At 59.5% G+C, this 18924-nt stretch overlaps 1 protein-coding gene across 3 annotated transcripts; it reads left to right on the forward strand.

Moving 5' to 3' along the window:
* The first annotated feature begins 1788 nt into the window (after positions 1 to 1788).
* Positions 1789 to 18924, forward strand: AP5Z1 (adaptor related protein complex 5 subunit zeta 1). 3 transcript variants are annotated; one of them, XM_077996068.1, is made up of 17 exons: positions 1789 to 1977; positions 7107 to 7244; positions 7501 to 8510; positions 9429 to 9573; positions 9800 to 9909; positions 10393 to 10561; positions 11098 to 11241; positions 11588 to 11625; positions 11695 to 11857; positions 12450 to 12628; positions 13839 to 13981; positions 14345 to 14485; positions 15059 to 15170; positions 16750 to 16847; positions 17619 to 17751; positions 17832 to 18046; positions 18276 to 18924. In XM_077996068.1, exons 4-17 carry the CDS (start codon positions 9531 to 9533, stop codon positions 18553 to 18555), a joined length of 1968 nt encoding a protein of 655 aa, XP_077852194.1. In that variant the 5' UTR covers positions 1789 to 1977; positions 7107 to 7244; positions 7501 to 8510; positions 9429 to 9530; the 3' UTR covers positions 18556 to 18924. The 3 variants fall into 3 exon arrangements, with proteins under 3 accessions (XP_077852194.1, XP_028701360.2, XP_028701361.2); XM_028845527.2 differs by having other exon boundaries at positions 7501 to 7687; XM_028845528.2 differs by having other exon boundaries at positions 1789 to 1862; positions 7501 to 7687.

Here is an 18924-nt window from a genome sequence, read left to right on the forward strand (position 1 = left end):
GGGGAGTGTGCGTTGACTGGGAGGGGGCCAAAGGGGGACCTCTGGGGAGCTGGAAATGGTCTAGATCTTGAATTCAAGCCATGGCAAGAGTATTTACACCACAGAAATTATGAAACACAAATCACCCCCCGACTCCCCACCACCGCCCATGGAGCCGAGGCTTAAGACATTTGTCAATTTACCACTGGTTTCTAGAAATGTAAAAAATCGAGTTCATTTAAGGTTTGTGCGCTTTGGTGTGGACGTTTTACCCTAGTAAACGTTAAACACTGGCAGTAGGCTTTCCATAGACTACCTGCCACCAGTTTTCCTTTGCCAATCTTCAACCTGCAGCTCCAGGGGCACCCGCCGCACTCCACCGACTCCCATTCACTGCTCACCATCCACCAACTCCCATCTCTTCATCCTCTGCACCAGGTGCTCTCAGACATCACTGGGCGCCCTAAGGCATCTCAAAGTCATAGGTGGAGCTCCTGCAGGAAGCCCTCCCTCCCTCCTCCTTCCTTCCATCCAGGTGTCTTCTCGGGGCTTATCCCTTCAAGGTCTAACCTTGACGCACCCTATCTACGGAACACTGATTCCCACCCCCTACCCTATTCCCCAGAACCTTCAGCAGTACCTAGCACAGATAGGACTCAATCATCGCTTGTCCACTGAATGACTGACTTGGCACAAATTTCCTCGTCCTTTTCTGCCCCAGACAGACACCCCACAAACATGAAGTTATCCTTGATTTTTTCCATTTTCTTCCTCCTTCCTGCAAATTCCTCAATCACAGGTCTTACAAATCCTACCTCTAAATGGTTACTGAATCTGCCTACTTTCGGGGCAACCTCCCTTCCCTGGACCACAACTGCACCAGCCTCCTTTCTCCCTCCGGAGCTTCCCAATCCATTCTCTCCCCTGTGGCCAGAGGTCAGTTCCCCCCTTCCCCCCTGGGGTGCATTTAAGCCACAGGGAGCCGATCACTGTCCTAGGCCCGCCCCTCCCCACCCCTTGGTCTGGACACCCTCTGGGTTCATCTTAGGCCACAGTCCCCGAAGCCTTCCTCCTCCGGTTGGACCCCCGCCCAGGTCAGGCTGTGACAGCGTTTATCATGACGCTGGCGTGTTGCCCTGTGTCCCCCTGCCGTCTGCAGGGTGGCAAACATCGCCAGGGCCCGGCACATCCTGGGCATCCAACACGTCTGTTAGAATGAACAGAAACTTCCCCTCTCTGAGCCTGTGGCCTCATCTGTAAAATAAAGTTCGCGAGATCCCATGAATATCGTGGGGACTGAATAAGGGATTTTTTGTTTTGTTTTGTTTTAAGCAGCAGGAAGAGCGGCGGGATGGGTGCTCAATAAATAGCTCAAAAAATCCCCAAAACTGCCCAGAGCCGCGGCTATTCCTTGCAAACTGCCGTTCGCTGCTGGGCTCAGCCCAGAAGTGGCGGAGTTTGTGTCAGATTTTCAGGTCGTACTTAGCATAGGGACTCCCGCACCACAGAGCTGTTTACGAAACAGAAACCAGAACTGGGGCAGTGACACTTCAGGGCCAGCGATACCCTCTCCCAAGGCCCCAGGCGCCCAATATCCGCCGGAATGGTTTCCGGGGTCGAAGGGCGCCGGCGCTGCAGAGTACCGAGGTTCCAGGGTCGCGGAACTCCGCAGCTCCCAGGCGCCGACCCGGACCCCCAGCCAGGGCACCTACGCCCCGCCCCAGGGGCTCCACTTCAAAGCCCATTGGTCGGCAACCTGTCCCTCCTGTCCATGTGATGCGGCACGTGACGCAATCACGTAAGGCCGCTGCGCTCACGTGATGCGGTCCCGGAAGTTGAGCGGCCTGCGGTGCTGCTGCGCTGCAGCTCGTGGAGTTTCTGCGGTTCGTGCGCGCCTGGTGACGGTGGTGGCGGTGGCGGCGGTGACGGCGGTGGCGGCGGCGGCGGCAGCGGCGCGATGTTCTCGGCAGGAGCGGAGAGTTTGCTCCACCAGGCCAGGTGCGGGGCAGCTGCGGCCCCGGTCCTCCTTCCCGCACCTCTCCCTAGGGGCACAGGGGGGCGGGTCTCACAGGGCAGGGGGGCCCGGTCGCCCGCCTTGCAGGAACCCGACTGGACCCGCCCTCGAGACTTGGGGATCGGAGGCAACACGGCGGCCAGGCGTGGGGTGAGGAGGTCGGGGAGGGTCATGGTGGGTCTCCGGAGGAGGTGACACCTGAGCAGAGTCTTGGTGAGCGAAACCAAGTAGGGTGGAACCCGGTCGACAGTTTAGTCAAAGGCTTGGCGGTGAGAACTCCGCGTCTGGCAGGAAATCGAGCATCCAGGAGCTTTCGTTGCCTCACAGTCAAGAACACAAAGTCACAGACAGCCCGGAGGGCTGCTTAGGAGTAAGGCTGTGTGCCAGGTTGGCAGCTGGAGGCCATCTGAGGGCTTTGGGGGAACCGTGGGAGGGTTTTGTGACTTAGAAAGATCGCTCTTGGCCGGGCGCGGTGGCTCAAGCCTGTAATCCCAGCACTTTGGGAGGCCGAAACGGGCGGATCACGAGGTCAGGAGATCGAGACCATCCTGGCTAACACGGTGAAACCCCGTCTCTACTAAAAAATACAAAAAGCTAGCTGGGCGAGGTGGTGGGCGCCTGTAGTCCCAGCTATTCGGGAGGCTGAGGCAGGAGAATGGCGTAAACCTGGGAGGCGGAGCTTGCAGTGAGCTGAGATCCGGCCACTGCACTCCAGCCCGGGCGACAGAGCAAGACTTCGTCTCAAAAAAAAAAAAAAAAAAAAAAAAAAAGAAAGATCGCTCTTGGCACGGATGTATTTGCTAGGCTGAGAAATCACCCACCAGGCTGCTTCCAGGCTGGTTCCAGGCTGTCTCTGGGCTCCCACTAACGAGTGGGTAGCCCCTTCCTCACCAGCTAGCCAGTCATGGGGGAAAACAGTGTAGGCGAGGACTGAAAAGACTCACGGTCCACCAAACAGGCAAAGACTTCATACTGCATGTTTAAAAGAAGAAAATGCTGACCGGGCGCGGTGGCTCACGCATGTAATCCCAGCGCTTTGGGAGGCCGAGGCGGGCGGATCACCTGAGGTGAGGAGTTCGAGACCAGCCTGCCTAGCATGAGGAAATCACGTCTCTAGTAAAAATACAAAATTAGCCGGGCGTGGAGGTGGGCGCCTGTAATCCCAGCTACTCGGTAGGCTGAGGCAGGAGAATTGCTTGAACCCGGGAGGCGGAGGTTACAGTGAGCTGAGATCCTTCCACTGCACTCCAGCCTAGGGAACAGAGGGAAACTCCGTCTCAATTAAAAAAAAAAAAAAAAAATACAGTCAGAACTACAGCCCCTTGGTAAACGTAAATAAATTTGGTGAGGCTGAGGCAGGAGAATTGCATGAACCCAGGAGGCGGAGGCTGCAGTGAGCCAAGATCGTGCCACTGCACTCCAGCGTGGGTGATAGAGCAAGACTCTATGTTAAAACAAACAAGCAAACCTGGCTTCAGAGCTAGACCAATTGGTGGGAAAGATTCGGGTGGTTGAGAGTGAGTGAGGTCTTGAAGACAGGACAAAAATCTCTGATCCAAATAACCCTTAAAATTCCACTCATTAGGAAGGGGACTGGTGAATATGCAGCACCATCTCCCAACAGCTCAACATAGGCAACCTTCCCTTCAATCCTGGACAGATATGCCATTCATGTGAATGTAGGGACTGTATGAAAATGAAAAATACTCGCATCTCAGCATGCAACATGTTCATCCCAAGGTCCTTGCCAAGAGACAAGGAAAAACACTCACTGAGAACTTCATTCCCAGTCACATTCTGCTCCAGGTCATAAACTTGTGACATGAAAGACAAAATGAATAGCCCTCACTCCCTCACTAGATATTTATTTTTATTTATTTATTTTGAGACAGTCTCCCTCTGTGGCATAGGCTGGAGTTCAGTGGCGCAATCTCAGCTCACTGCAACCTCCGCCTCCCGGGTTCAAGCAATTCTCCTGCCTCAGCCTCCCAAGTAGCTGGGATTACAGGTACCCGCCACCACTCCTGGCTGATTTTTTGTAACTTCACTAGAGATGGGGTTTTGCCACGTTGTCCAGGCTGGTCTCAAATTCCTGAACTTGGCCTCTCAAAGTGCTGGGATTACAGGCATGAGCCACCACACCCGGTCGAGCCACCACTATTTAAATACCTGTTCCTCTGCCTCCCTGGCTCGGTAGGTAGGCGTTTTTGAGGATAGAGTGTGGTTGAATTTTCCTACGTAACATACATGAGTTCTGCAGTTGCCCTCTGTTAGGGTTTCAAGAAGGCTAGTAATCTATCAGGGCTTACCAGTTTTCACAATATACTTAAGCCTTTGATTTCTGGTGATATTTTAAAATAAATGACTATAGTTTGAGGGTTAAGGTTTGGAGCAGACCAGGCATAGTGACTGGCCCACACCTGTAATCCGAACACTTTGGGAGGCCGAGTTAGGAGGATCGCTTGAGGCCAGGACTTTGAGACCAGCCTGGACAACATAGTGAGACCTGTCTCTACAAAACAGAATTTTAAAAAACTTAGCCAGGTGTGATGGCATGCACCTGTAGTCACAGCTACTCAGGAGGCTGAGACAGGAGAATCACTTGAGCCAAGGAGGTTGAGGCTGCAGTGAGCTATGATCGTGCCACTGCACTCCAGCTCGGGTGACAGAGGGAGAACCTGTCTCCAAGGAAAGCCAAAAAGATTTGGAGTGAACTTGAGTTTCTCTGTAAATGTGTCAGAGATACGGAAAGCAAGCGTAGAAAAAGTGATTGAAGATGGCTCTGTAAGGTGAAGGATAAATGGAGAAAGCGGGAAGCGAGTGAAGGATGGGGGCATGGAGGGGTACCCATCAGGTCAGGGGTTTCCAGGAGGAAGAGCTGCAGACTGGAAGCTCAGGAGCTAGTGGGGCGTGTTTCAGGCAGAGGGTCCGTGTGAAGGGGGAGAAGCAAGAAAAACAGGACGTGGAGGCTGGAGAAGGAAGGCGGGGCCGGGGTCTTGTAGGCAGCCTTAGGGTCTGTAGGAGTTTGGATTTGAAAGCAGTGGGGAGTGATTGAAGGGTTTGGGTGGGTTGGCTTTTAGAGAGAAGCTTGGGATTTGGAGAATATGCTGAGGGGAATTAAATCGGGGTGAGGGGTTCCACCTTTCTGGGAAAGATTCTCCATTTTGTGTGTGTGTGTGTATACATATATATATGTATACGTACATATGTATACATACATATGTATGCATACGTATGTATGTGTACATATATATACATATATATTTATAGAGATAGAGTCTTACTCTGCCACCCAGGCTGGAGTGCAGTGGCGCAATCTCAGCTCACTGCAGCCTAATCTTCTAGCTCAAGCAGTTCTCCCACCTCAGCCTTTCAAGTAGCTGGGACTACACCATGCCCAGTGAATTTTTTTTTATTCCTTTTTTTGTTTGTTTTTGAGACAGAGTTTCGCTCTTGTTGCCCAAGCTGGGGTGCAATGGCGTGATCTCAGCTCACTACAACCTCCCGGGTTCAAGCGATTCTTCTGCCTCCGCCTCCCGAGTAGCTGGGATTACAGGTGCCCGCCACCACACCTGGCTGTTTTTTTGTATTTTTAGTAGAAACAGGATTTCTCCATGTTGCCCAGACTGGTCTCAAACTCCTGACCTCAGGTGATCCGCCCGCCTCGTCCTCCCAAAGTGCTGGAGTTACAGGTGTGAGCCACCGTGTCTGGCCGAATTTTTTTTATTCTTTTGTAGAGATGGGGTATCACTGTTTTGCCATGGATGGTCTCAGACTTCTGGGCCCAAGTGAGCCTCCCACCTCAGCATCCCAAAGTGCTGGGATTATAGGTGGCCTGGGGAGGGCACAGCCACGTAGGGGGCCCTTCTCAGGGAGTCCCCAGAGTCCCCTGGCACGGCAGCCCCTTTGCACATTATCGGTTCTTTCTTTTAGACTGGGATAGAAACCTAAAGACAGGCTTTCATTTGGGACTGTATTCAGTATCTTACCTGTGGCTTACTAGAGAGATTTTTAAATTAAGCCAATTAGTTATTCGAGTAAAAAATTATAATGGGCTTACCTTACAATATATCATAACATTTGTTCTTTAATATATAAGATTTTATTCTCAGGCCAAGTGCAGTGGCTCACGCCTGTAATCCCAGCACTTTGGGAGGCCGAGGTGGGCAGATCATGAGGTCAAGAGTTTGCGACCAGCCTGGCCAACATGGTGAAACCCTGTCTCTACTAAAAATGCAAAAATTAGCTGGGCATAGGCCGGGTGTGGTGGCTCACGCCTGTAATCCCATCACTTTGGAAGGCCGAGGCGGGCGGATCACGAGGTCGAGATCCAGACCATTCTGGCTAACATGGTGAAACTCTGTCTTTTCTAAAAATGCAAAAAATTAGCCGGGCGTTGTGGCCAGCACTTGTAGTCCCAGCTACTCTGGAGGCTGAGGCAGGAGAATGGCGTGAACCCAGGAGGCAGAGCTTGCAGTGAGCCGAGATCGCGCCACTGCACTCCAGCCTGGGCAACAGAGCGAGACTCCATCTGAAAAAAAAAAAAAATTAGCCAGGCGTGGTGGTGGGCACCTGTAATCCCAGCTACTCGGGAGGCTGAGGCAGGAGAATCGCTTGAACCCCAGAGGCAGAGGTTGCAGTGAGCCGAGATCGTGGCACTATACTCCAGCCTGGGTGACAGAGCCAGACTCCATCTCGGGGAAAGAAAAAAATATATATATATTCTTGTTCCCATAAGCGGAAGGCTTATTGAAGACTTCTTTTGTAAAGCACCTTATTCTGGAGTAAATTTCCTACTCTTGCATGAGGCCCCTAAAAAGAATCGGTTTTAGTCCTTCTGCCCCTGGAATAGGAAAATCTAAGTGCGTGGGCCTCCGTGAGTGAGATTCGTCATAGTGCGCTGCAGCGAGGGCTCGCGAAATCCCGGGGTGAGAGGAACCAGCTCGGGGAATCAGCGAATTTATCTGGACAGCCGTGAGCGGTGCAGCCGTGTTCCTCCCACACACTCGGCTTCTCTTTTCTGAAGAGGGATTTTCCCTGCTCCAGGAGTTATCCTTTTTTTGGTTCTGAGCAGTGAGTGCTTCTGGGTCCTGAAGTCCTCTTCTTTGTTTAGGGAGATCCAGGACGAGGAGCTGAAGAAGTTCTGTTCCCGGATCAGTAAACTGCTGCAGGCGGAGGACTTGGGGCCGGACACCCTTGACTCCCTGCAGAGGCTCTTCCTCATCATCTCAGCCACGAAGTACAACCGAAGGTGAGTGCGGCCACGGCTCAGGTCGGCTCCTCACGCAGCGGCCCCAGGAGAACCTGGCCCGCACCCAGCAGGTCGCTGCAGATGATCCTTGGGGGGTTGAGTCATTTGCCCACTTAAACCAGCGCTGAAGGTCCGTCCTCACGTAAAACGCTCTGTCCACCGGCCCAGGGGTGCCTGGCCAGGTGCTCTGGGGTGCGGGGTGCTCCTGCCACGGGTGTGACATGTCGCTGCCCCCCATGGGCATCTCACCTTCCAGGCTGGAGAAGACATGTGTAGACCTGCTGCAGGCCACTCTTGGCCTGGCCACGTGTCCCGAGCAGCTCCAGGTGCTTTGCGCCGCCATCCTGCGAGAGATGTCCCCCTCTGACAGCCTCAGCCTGGTCTGGGACCACACCCAGAACAGCCGGCAGCTGAACCTGGTGGCCTCCGTGCTCTTGGCCCAGGTAGTGCAGCAGTCACCACCCCAGTTGGCCGTCCTGCCCCAGGGGTCCCGGGGCCTCGGGTGCAGCCAGCAGGCCGGCCTATGTCCCCTCACGGGCACCAACATGCTACGTGGGCCTGCTGGGCTTGCGTACCCATTCCAGTCAACAGGGCATGCTCCAGCCTCAAGTGTGCCAGGCACTCAGCACCGACATGCGTCTAGAAGAAGCAGACACCTGCCGGCTCCGGCGCCCCTGCTTCCTGTCTCCCCTGTTCCGTGGGAAGCAGCCATCCGGTGCTCTCTTGAAGACTCCGTGAGGGTACAGAGCCTGGGCTGCTCTGGTGACATTCCTAGACACGTGTAAGGGTGGCACTGGTGATGCTGATAGAGCAGCAGGCTTCAGCTCCCCGGGCCCCATTCCAGGAGTTTTCAGACCACAGGATTTGTTGGTGTAAGCGGAGCTCAGTAGAGGTGGTGGAGTTCGGTTTCTCAGACACAGCCTTGAGAGAGTGAGTCAGGGGAGGCTGGGCCTCCAGACCTTCTTTTTGGAGTTTTGTTTTGTTTTTTAGAAACAGGGTCTCCCTCTGCTGCCCATTCTAGAGTGCCATGGCGTGATCAAAGCTCACTGCAGCCTCGACCTCCCTGGCTCAAGCAATTCTCCCGCCTCAGCCTCCTGAGTGGCTGGGATTACAGGCATGCATCACCACACCCACTAATGTTTGTATTTTTTGTAGGGTCTCATGGTCTCACTGTGTTGCCCAGGCTGGTCTCGAACTTCTGGGTAGCAGCCCTCCCTCCTCGGCCGGGAGTTTTTGCCAAGTCCATGTCCTCCCTCCCTCTGTGTGGTGAGCAGGCCTGGATGCTCGGCGTGGGGATCCAGGGGTTCACAGGCTGTCTGTGGGCATGGGTTGCCAGGGGTGCAGAGTCTGCTGGAAGGTTGCGGTGGAGCCGGGGTTTTCCCTCCGTTCCCAGCCTGCAGCGTCATGAGCCGCCTCCCGTGCTGGGGTGCAGCCTGCAGTTGCTTTAGTTCTGTGTGGGCGAGAGCTTGTGGGCCCCAGCGTACCCAGGGCGTCCTGGTTGGTGCCCAGCCCCCTCACCTCACAGAGCCCCTGCAGGCCACCTCCAGGCCTCCGAGATGACCCCGGTAATGCCGTGGTGGCTCTTCGCCTTTGGGACAAGATGACTCCGGCTCTTGTTCATTTCACCAGCCCTTTTCCTCATGCAACTCTCACTTTTTTTTAGTGGAAGATGATCTTGCAAAACTGCTGCCAGGCACCAGCGGTGCACCCCCCGCCAGGCACATGGCCTCCCAGCCACCAGGCGCCCTCCTCCCTCCCCTGATGGCCCTGCCCCTGTGCTGGCTGTCTCTGGTGCTGCTCAGATGTTTCAGCATCTGGGTGTGTAGAGTGAGGCGGGCGGTTTAAAGACTGGGACTCCACACTGGAGGCCCCGCAGGACGGGGTGTCCTGTGGCTGTGACCAGGCCCATGGTGGCCACCATTGTGTTTTTAGCATTGAATCAGCCATGCCCCTACCCAGGCCCCCTCCAGCCTCAACGATGCAGCTCCCAGAGAAAGAGGCTGGAGGTGGAGCAGGCACCTTGCGGCCCTGGGTGGGCCTGGGCGTGACATCCTCCCTGCCACCTGCTGGACCGGGGTATCGGGGACCGATGCTTCTCAGGAGTGTCACACAGACTTCCGAAATTGGGGGAGCTGGTCTCCGGCACAGGCCAGTACCCCAGCGCTTGCCCTGTCTGATTTGAAGGGTGATAGAAATGAGGAGGTCAGTGCTGTGGGCCAGGGCGTGCTGCGAGCACTGGAGAGCCGGCAGCCTGAGGGGCCCAGCCTCAGATACCTCCTCCCCATCATGGCCAAGGTCGTGGTCCTCAGCCCGGGCACCCTCCAGGAGGGTACGTGGGGCCCCTCCCAAGAGGCTCTTCGGGGTCTGCCTTCCCGGGTCTTTCCTTGAGGGCCCGTGGTGGGTTGGGAGTGGGGAGCGAGTTGGGGGCATGGGGAGGCCCAATGACCTGGGACATTGTAGGATTCTGTTTTCTGAGAAAAATCGGCCAGCATCCCAATGGCCTGGGCATCCATAGGATTTAACCTCACCTCCCCATGCCACTCTACCCACTGCAGACCAGGCCACCCTGCTCAGCAAGCGGCTGGTCGACTGGCTGCGCTACGCTAGCCTCCAGCAAGGGCTCCCGCACTCCAGCAGCTTCTTCTCCACACCCAGGGCCCGGCAGGTGAGCGCGTGAGGCCGGGACTGTTCCGGAACCGTGGGGAACAGAGTCACAGACAACCCCTTCCCGGGAGCTCCTGTGCCCACTGTGGCCAGCCCTGCCTAACAGGTCCCCGTCGGCGCCTGTGCCCGCTCTGGCCAGCCCTGCCTAACAGGTCCCCGTCGGCGCCTGCTGTCATTCCATAGGGTCCAGGACAAGACTGCCTCTGCTGCAGGAGGCGCTTGGGTCAGGCGGGGCCGCAGCCACTGACCCGCATGGCTCCGGGAGTCTGCGCGTGGGTTCACTCCCCGGGCCGGTGGAGAGGATGTGCGATGTGCGTCTGCCTGGGGTCAAGTGGGGACGGTGTTTTTACATCACACAGGGCGGGCCGCTGCCTGGGCTCACATGCAGGCAGCTTCCCCTCCACATCCTGAGGAGCTCGTACTAAAGGCTGGCATTTTTCCCAGCCTCGGCCCCTCCACCCACTCCCACCTGTCCTTCCCGCAGCCGGGCCCCATCACCGAGATGGACGGGGCGGTGGCCACAGACTTCTTCACGGTGCTCTCCACCGGCCACCGCTTCACGGAGGACCAGTGGCTGAACGTGCAGGCCTTCTCCATGCTGCGGGCATGGCTGTTGCACAGTGGCCCCGAGGGCCTGGGCACCCTGGACACAGGTGTGCTGGGGGTGGGCCGACGTCAGACAGCGGTGGGAGGCAGGCGCACTGTGGGTTGGGCGCGACGGGGACACAGGCGGAGGTGGGAGGGACACAGGTGTGCCCAGGACACAGCAGAGGTCAGGACTGGGCAGTGCAGCCTGCTGACCTGGAGCTAACCCGAGAACACTCCCAGGCCAGCATCGTTGGGGCCCAGGGTCAGCACTGGGGATCCTCTGGACACCTCATGACCCTCACGCGATGTGCAGAAGTCAGAGCCGCCGTTTAAGGCCGGCTCCCTTAAGGTTGCTGGGGTGACGCCGGTGAGCTCCTCCCAGCTGCTCTGTGGACTTGTTGGGGAAGAAGCCTCAGCTACCCTGAAGGGCGGCTGTGATGGGGAAGCTGCTGGGTGGGTGGACGTCCCAAGACAGTGACGCCTCACGTCCCCTGGGAGGGGCTGTGGCCTGTGCTCTCCTCCTGCTCTTCCAAGCAGGGCAGCGGGCATGTCCCAGCCCGGGAGCCACACATCGGCCTGCTGAGGTTCCCTCCTCCCGCAGATGACAGGTCAGAGCAAGAGGGCTCCACGCTGTCGGTGATCTCCGCCACCTCCTCCTCCGCCGGCCGCCTGCTGCCGCCCCGGGAGCGGCTTCGGGAGGTGGCCTTCGAGTACTGCCAGCGCCTCATTGAGCAGAGTAACCGACGTGAGTCCCCGGCCCAGGGCACTGGCCTCCACCTGCTCTGCAAGGCGACCTGAGGCTGCACATCTTCCCTGAGCTGCTGCTCCACAGAGCGGGATCCTGGGTGGCCGGTTTGGAGCAGGCCTGTTTTGACTTCTGGGGTCAGCCCTGAGTGTTCTTCGGGCTCCACCCCAGCCCCCAGCCTGGCCCTGTCCCGCCTGGGCCCCTCAGCCTCAGTCCCACTCAAGTCCTCCTGGGGTCCCACTGCTCTGCTCCTGGTCCTGCCTGGAGCTTCCAGGACACAAGCTGCCCCTCACTGGGCTGCTCCCAGGCTGAGACAGAGCCGGCTGACTTCTTCCCCTCCTTCCAGGGGCCCTGAGGAAGGGGGACTCCGACCTGCAGAAAGCTGTAAGTGGCTGGGGATGGGGGGATGGGAGGCAGTGACTCGGCCCTTCTGATGTGGCGTGTGTCCCACAGTGCCTGGTGGAGGCTGTGCTGGTGCTGGATGTGCTGTGCCGGCAGGACCCGTCCTTCCTGTACCGAAGCCTCTCCTGCCTGAAGGCCCTGCACGGGCGGGTGCGCGGGGACCCGGCCTCTGTGCGGGTGCTGCTGCCCCTCGCCCGCTTCTTCCTGAGCCACGGTGAGCCCGGGGCGGGGTGGCGCTGACTCTCGGGGCTCTGCTCCTGCCTTTAGTTTTAGGATGGAATTTCTTCTTCCCTTTTTTTTTTTTTTTTTTTTAATTGTGATTGAATAGAGACAGGGGTCTTGCTATGTTGCCCAGGCTGGTCTGGAACTCCTGGCCTCAAGCGATCCTCCTGCCTTGGCCTCCCAAAGTGCTGGGATTACGGGCATGAGCCACCGTGCCCAGCTCATATTTATTTTTTATGGATCACTGTGCTAGATGTTGGTAATTTTTAAACTTTTAAAATAGGGAAATAAACAGAAACTCTCTTTGCTGAGTCCCTAGCCTGGGAAACCCGAAAGTCTAGGAACCAGCACCTTCCAAAGAATGTGCCATAGTTTGTGTGACTCACGAGCTGACCGTGTTCCTGGGTGAGGGAGACTGAGTGCCGCTTCCCAAGCGTCCCGGTGTAGGATGCCTCGGAGCCCTTGGTGTCCTGGAGAGCAGGCCCAAGACTCAGGGGCCCTAACCAGCCATAGAGAAGCACGGCCAGAATGAGGTCAAGCGTGCGTCCAGCAGATGTGCACCCTGACGGGCCCTGGTCTTGCAGGGGAGGCAGCTGCAGTGGACTCGGAAGCCGTCTACCAGCACCTGTTCACCAGGATCCCGTTGGAGCAGTTCCACAGCCCCATGCTGGCCTTTGAGTTCGTCCAGTTCTGCAGGGACAACCTCCACCTGTTCGGCGGGCACCTCGGCACCCTCAGATTGAGCTTCCCCAACCTCTTCAAGGTACATTTGGGCGTCCCTGGGTGCCAGGGTAGGGGCGCAAGTGCCTGGGACTCCTCCCCTCTTTCCAGCGGGGTTCAGGGTGAGTCCTGGCTGAGCATAGAGCCCTGTGAGTCCCGGGCCTGGAATGCAGGGTGCAGGGTGAGGTGGGGGTCCGGGGTGCAGCATCACGTGAACAATGGTGCCGTCCAAGAACTCCCTTGTGGTTGTTTTGGGGAGGGGGGTAGTGCCACAAGATGGTGAGTTTGTTCTCACAGCACTGGGGCAGGGCTGCTGGCTAGTTGGATCCCTCCCCCAGGAGCCCTGCCTGGTGCCTTGGGCCCTTGGGCCCTTGGGTGCCATTTGCCTTTTTTTTTTTCTTTTTTTTTTGAGATGGGGTCTTGCTCCTGTCACCTAGGCTGGAGTGCAGTGGCTCAATCTCAGCTCACTGCAACCCCAGCCTCCTGGGTTCAAGCAATTCTCCTGCCTCAGTCTCCCGAGTAGTTGAGATTACAGGCATCCACCAACATGTCCAGCTAATTTTTGGTATTTTAGTAGAGATGGGGTTTTGCCATGTTGGCCAGGCTGGTCTCGAACTCCTGACCTCAGATGATCCTCCCGCCTTGGCCTCCCAAAGTGCTAGGATTACAGGCATGAGCCACCACACCCAGCCTGGTGCCATTTGCTTTTGAAATGTCTTTTGCAGCCTCACCTCGCTGTAAGGTCTTTTCAGCCCAGGTGGGGAATCCTTTTTCTAGAGAAAAACCAGGACAGTGGGAAATGATTGACCTGTTGGTACGAAAGTAGATACAGGCCGGGGGCGGTGGCTCACGCCTGTGATCCCAGCACCTTGGGAGGCCAAGGCAGGAGGATCTTGAGGCCAGGAGTTCAAGACCAGCCTGGGCAACACAGGGAGACCTCTTCTCTACAAAAAATAAACAGCCACACATGGTGGTGTGTGCCTGTAGTCCCAGCTGCTCAGGAGGCTGAGGTGGGAGGATCACTTGAGCCTGGAGGTTGAGGCTGCAGTGAGCTATGATTGCACCACTGCACTCCAGCCTGGGCGACAGAGCAAGACCCTGTCTCAAAAAAATCAAAAGCAGGAGGAGGCAAATGTAGAAGCCCTCCTGGGGACTGCAGGTCTGGGACAGCAGTGGGGCCCTGGCCAGCTGCTCCCTCTGCCGCCCGCTCCACAGCTCCGAGCCCTGTCCAAACCCCTGCGCTGTGCCCGCAGTTCCTGGCCTGGAACAGCCCACCCCTCACCTCCGAGTTTGTGGCGCTCCTCCCGGCCCTGGTGGACGCCGGCACGGCCCTGGAGATGCTGCACGCGCTGCTGGACCTGCCCTGCTTGACGGCGGTGCTAGACCTGCAGCTCAGGTGGGCCCCTCACCCTCCGCCAGTGCTGCCTCTCCAGACAGCTGGTTCCACACACGGGGCCCCCTCCTCACTGCTCCTGACCCTACACCGGGGACCCTCCTCCCTCCTCACCAACACCTGACCAGTCCTCCCCTGCAAAGCCACCTCCAGGACAGGGCGTGTCTGTCACCCTTGGCAGCCCCTGCGCCCCGGAGTTCCTCACCTGTCTTCACACACAGGCCTGAAGCCTCCCGTGTCCCCAAGCCCTTCCCAGCACCCGAGGCGCTCTGATGTTAGGGACACCTGCCATGTGTCTCCTTGATGGGGGTGCCCTGGAGGGCAGGGGCCGCATTCTAGCCTGGCCTTGGGCATCTGTCCACGCAGGTCATCGCCAGCTCCATCCGAGAGGCCACTCTGGGACACCTCTCTCAGGGCCCCCAGCTGCCTGGAAGCCTTCCGGGACCCGAAGTTCCAGGGCCTTTTCCAATACCTGCTGCGCCCCAAGGCCAGCGGCGCCACCGAGAGGTAGGGGGCCCTTGGGCCAGGGGACCACCAGGGGCTCAGAGAGCCAGGCTACAGCCATTGGGGTGGGGCTCGCTGCTGGGCCCTGGGCTGAGGCCAGGGTGCTTTGTGCCCAGACAAGGCTGCGTCCCTGACCTGGGGAGCAACTGTCATCGCCACTGCAGAGGCCTTGCTTGTGCAACACAGGTCTGCCGGGTGCGGGGCCTGCTCTCAGCTCTCTGCTGCCCACATCAACCCTTACAAGCCTGCGGGTCGGCCCTGTGGGTGCTCCATTTTGCAGATGGAGAAACTGAGCCTGAGCCCAGAAAGCAGGAGGCCTGGGACCAGCCCACAGGCCTCTTGCCCTCGGCGCACATCATCCTTTGCCCCGATGGCTCTACTGTCCCGGGTGTGCTGACACCAGGGTTCTCCCCAAACCCAGGGGAGCAGGAGGTCCTGAGAGGCGACGAGCGAGGATGGGAGTGGGCTCAGCTGTGCAAGAGGGAGCAGTGGCAACGTGGCCCTGGCGCCTGGCCCTTGCCTGTGGTCACCAGGTAGGGGAGCGGGCGGCTCTTACGGCTACGCCTGTGTTCTCAGGTTGGTGCCGCTCTACCAGCTGCTGCAGCCCATGGCCGGCTGCGCCCGCGTGGCCCAGTGTGCCGAGGCCGTGCCCACGCTGCTGCAGGCGTTCTTCTCAGCGGTGACCCAGGTGAGCTCGCCATCTGGGGCCCCCCATTCCCATGGGCCTCACAACCGAGGGGCAGGCCAGAGCCAGCACCGTGGGGTCCTCCTGAGCTCTGCAGAAGGCTCATCCCACCACACCTGCCATCCACAGCCACTCTGAGGGTCAGGGAGGCACAGGGACATGGCTGCACGGGCCACAGTCCCAGCAGGCCCCGGCCCCCGTCCCATCCCCTTCATCCCCACAGGCCCCGTCCCCCGTCCCCCGTCCCATCCCCTTCATCCCGGCAGGCCCCGTCCCCTGTCCCATCCCCTTCATCCCCACAGGCCCCGTCCCCCGTCCCATCCCCTTCATCCTGGCAGGCCCCGTCCCCTGTCCCATCCCCTTCATCCCCACAGGCCCCGTCCCCTGTCCCCCGTCCCCCGTCCCCTCCCCTTCATCCCGGCAGGCCCCGTCCGCCGTCCCATCTCCTTCATCCCGGCAGGCCCCGTCCGCCGTCCCATCTCCTTCATCCCGGCAGGCCCCGGCCCCCGTTCCATCCCCTTCATCCCGGCAGGCCCCGGCCCCCATCCATCCCCTTCATCCCCACAGGCCCCGTCCCCCGTCCCATCCCCTTCATCCCCAGAGGCCCCATCCCCCGTCCCATCCCTTTCATCCCCAGAGGCCCCGTCCCCTGTCCCATCCCCTTCATCCCGGCAGGCCCCGTCCCCCGTCCCATTCCCTTCATCCCGGCAGGCCCCGTCCCCCGTCCCATTCCCTTCATCCCGGCAGGCCCCGGCCCCCATGCATCCCCTTCATCCCGGCAGGCCCCGTCCCCCGTTCCATCCCCTTCATCCCGGCAGGCCCTGGCCCCCATCCCATCCCCTTCATCCCCACAGGCCCCATCCCCCGTCCCATCCTCTTTATCCCCACAGGCCCCATCCCCCGTCCCCCATCCCATCCCCTTCATCCCGGCAGGCCCCGGCCCCCATCCATCCCCTTCATCCCAGCAGGCCCCAGCCCCCGTCCCATCCCCTTCATCCCGGAAGGCCCCGTCCCCTGTCCCAGCAGGCCCTGTCTCCCATCCCCAGGACAGGGCGAGTGAGTGGCCTGGGCGCTGGTGGCACAGCGGGGGCCAGAGCAGTTTGTCCCCCTGCTGCCCCTGATAATTCAACATCTGCATCTGAGTCCAAAATAAAGGCTCCCACAGGCTGGTACCCCGCCCTCCCCAACCGTTGCTGCTTCCCACCTCGGGGAGCTCTACAAGCCGGACGCCAGTGCAGGAGAGCCTGGGAGGTGGGCAGGCCGGCAGGGCGCTGGGCACAGGGCTGGGTGTCGCCTGGGCGCACCCTTGGCCGAGCAAGACGTGTCCCCAGCCTTGCAGAGCAGAGGAGCCGCGGAACAGAAGCAACGCCTCTGCGGGGGGCACGCAGATCTGCCCGGGGATTCCCTCCCTGTGCCCGGATGCTGCCAGCTGAGTCTCTGTGTCCCTGGGTGTTTGGGAAGGCAGTGGACGAGGAGTCTCCAGTCCCTCAGCTGCCCCCCAACCCTCACCATGGCTTCATCCCCCACCCTAGGGCTTGCAGTGGGGGTGGGGCTGAGCCTATCTCCCACTCCTTATCCCCAGGTGGCTGACGGGGCCCTGATCAACCAGCTGGCGCTGCTGCTCCTGGGCAGGAGCGACTCACTCTATCCGGCCCCGGGGTATGCGGCCCGTGTACATAGGTGGGTCCCTCCCGCGCCACCTCCCCATCCCTGGGCAGGTGCCTCCTGGACCCCTTCCCCTCCCCTTCCCCTTTCCCCTCCCCTTCCCCTTTCCCCTCCCCTTCCCCTCCCCTTCCCCTTTCCCCTCCCCTTCCCCTTCCCTTTCACCTCCCCTTCCCCTCTCCTTCCCCTTCTCTTTCCCCTTCTCTTTCCTTCCCCTTTCCCTTCCCGTTCCCCTTACCCTTCACTGGCTTCAGCTCCATTCCTAGGTGGGCCCTCAGCAGCCTCAGACCCTGCCACCCCCACCCACAGCCCCATGTCCAGCCCCGGTGCTTCCTCTCTGCCTCTGAAGAACATTCCCCTTTCCCTCCCTCTGCCGAGCCTGTCATCTTCAGGGTTGGCTCAAGTCCCTCTTCCACACCCTGTCCCCTGGGGTCCTTCTGTCCAAAGGCCTGATGCACGCAGGCCCATCCTGGTTCTACTCTGAGCCTGGGCCTGAGGCCAGCGCCAGTGCCAGCCTTCTCCCCAGTGAGGAGAACAGTTCCTCTAGGGCTGGCAGTCATCTGCGTCCCCCTATCTGAGGGTGCAGCCTGCACCTGCCACTCACACGTTTCTCGGGTCCCTCCAGGCCCTTGGCCTGAAAGGGGTGGCTGGGGTGGGGATGGGGTCAGAGGTCTGTGTGGAGCAGGCGTGGGGACCGGGTGAGAGGGCTGCATGGAGTCTGCGTGGGGATGGGGTCAGAGTCTGCACAGAGCAGGCATGGAGCAGGCATGGACCCGGCTCTCTTTGCAGTGTGCTGAGCTCCCAGTTCCTGGCCCTGTGTACGTTGAAGCCCTCCCTGGTGGTGGAGCTGGCAAGAGACCTGCTGGAGTTCCTGGGCAGCGTGAACGGCCTCCACAGCAGGGCGAGCCTCGTCACCAGTGTGGTAAGGCGGGCGCTGGCCTCCCCTGGCCGCTCCTGACCCAGGAGGCCTGGGTGGGGGCTGACCTCTGTCCCCGGGCCTAGGTGTGGGCCGTCGGCGAGTACCTATCCGTGGCCTACGATCGGAGGTGCACTGTGGAGCAGATCAACAAGTTCTTCGAAGCCCTGGAGGCCCTGCTGTTCGAGGTCACCCAGTGCCGCCCCTCTGCTGCCCTGCCCAGGTGTCCCCCCAAGGTGGTCACCGCGCTGATGACCACCCTGACGAAGCTGGCCTCCCGGAGCCAAGACCTGATCCCCAGGTGCCCGGTCGGGGAGGGAGAGAAGTCTTCGGGCTTTCCTGGGGAAGAGATGTGGCTTCTGAGGTCTTCCCGTCCAGGTGTCTTGAAATGGTGGCAGCAGCGCAGGTCCTGAGTGGGCCCTGCTGAGCTAAAGCCATTGTTGGGCGCTTCAGGGCCTGGTCCCTCCACACAGACCCCTGTCCCTGGGAGGGGAACATCTGCAGCTGACAGTAGGGACCCTCTTCCCCAGGGCCTCTCTGTTGCTGTCAAAGATGAGGACCCTGACTCAGAGTCCAGCCACCGGCTCCATGCACGGCGAGCATGGCGAGGAGGGTGCGGAAGCCATCTGCACCCGGGCCACGGAGCTGCTGACCCTGCTGAAGATGCCCAGTGTGGCCCAGTTTGTGCTCACACCCAGCACGGAGGTGTGCAGCCCCCGATACCACCGCGATGTCAACACGGCGCTGCCCCTGGCCCTGCGCACGGTCAGCCGGCTGGTGGAGAGGGAGGCCGGCCTCCTGCCGGGATGAAGGGACAGCGGCCAGGGACGCCGGTGCAGATGAAGAGGGCGAGGGAGTTCTGGGAGAGGAGGCAAGGCCCAGGGTGCGCTTGGCACCCTCAGACCCGTGGGGCTGGCCCCTGCTCACCCTCTGGGCTTTGTCTCCGAGCCTTTTTCTCCCGGGCAACGCTGAGCTGAGCTGAACTGGAGCCATGGAGCGGCTCTGATTGGCGGCTGAGGCTCTGATTGGCGGCTGAGGCTCTGATTGGCGGCTGAGGCTCTGATTGGCAGCTGAGGCCCTGTGGCCGGGCTGGGTGGAGGCTGCTCGGGCTGTTCCCTAGTCTTTGTTTTTGGACAGTTTAGGGGCAGAAAGAGCTGCAGTAAAAAAAATCTCCTTTAA

This window comes from Macaca mulatta, chromosome 3 (genome assembly GCF_049350105.2).
Source record: "Macaca mulatta isolate MMU2019108-1 chromosome 3, T2T-MMU8v2.0, whole genome shotgun sequence".
NCBI lineage: Eukaryota > Metazoa > Chordata > Mammalia > Primates > Cercopithecidae > Macaca > Macaca mulatta.

What these genes read in the sequence shown, in the direction of transcription:
- AP5Z1 (XM_028845527.2), top strand. Translation starts at nt 1,937, where the DNA reads ATGTTCTCGGCAGGAGCGGAGAGTTTGCTCCACCAGGCCAG. An exon ending in CCTGGGCACCCTGGACACAG is followed by an intron (nt 10,562 to 11,097) that starts GTGTGCTGGGGG and finishes CTCCTCCCGCAG; the next exon opens with ATGACAGGTCAGAGCAAGAG. An exon ending in TATGCGGCCCGTGTACATAG is followed by an intron (nt 16,848 to 17,618) that starts GTGGGTCCCTCC and finishes CTCTCTTTGCAG; the next exon opens with TGTGCTGAGCTCCCAGTTCC.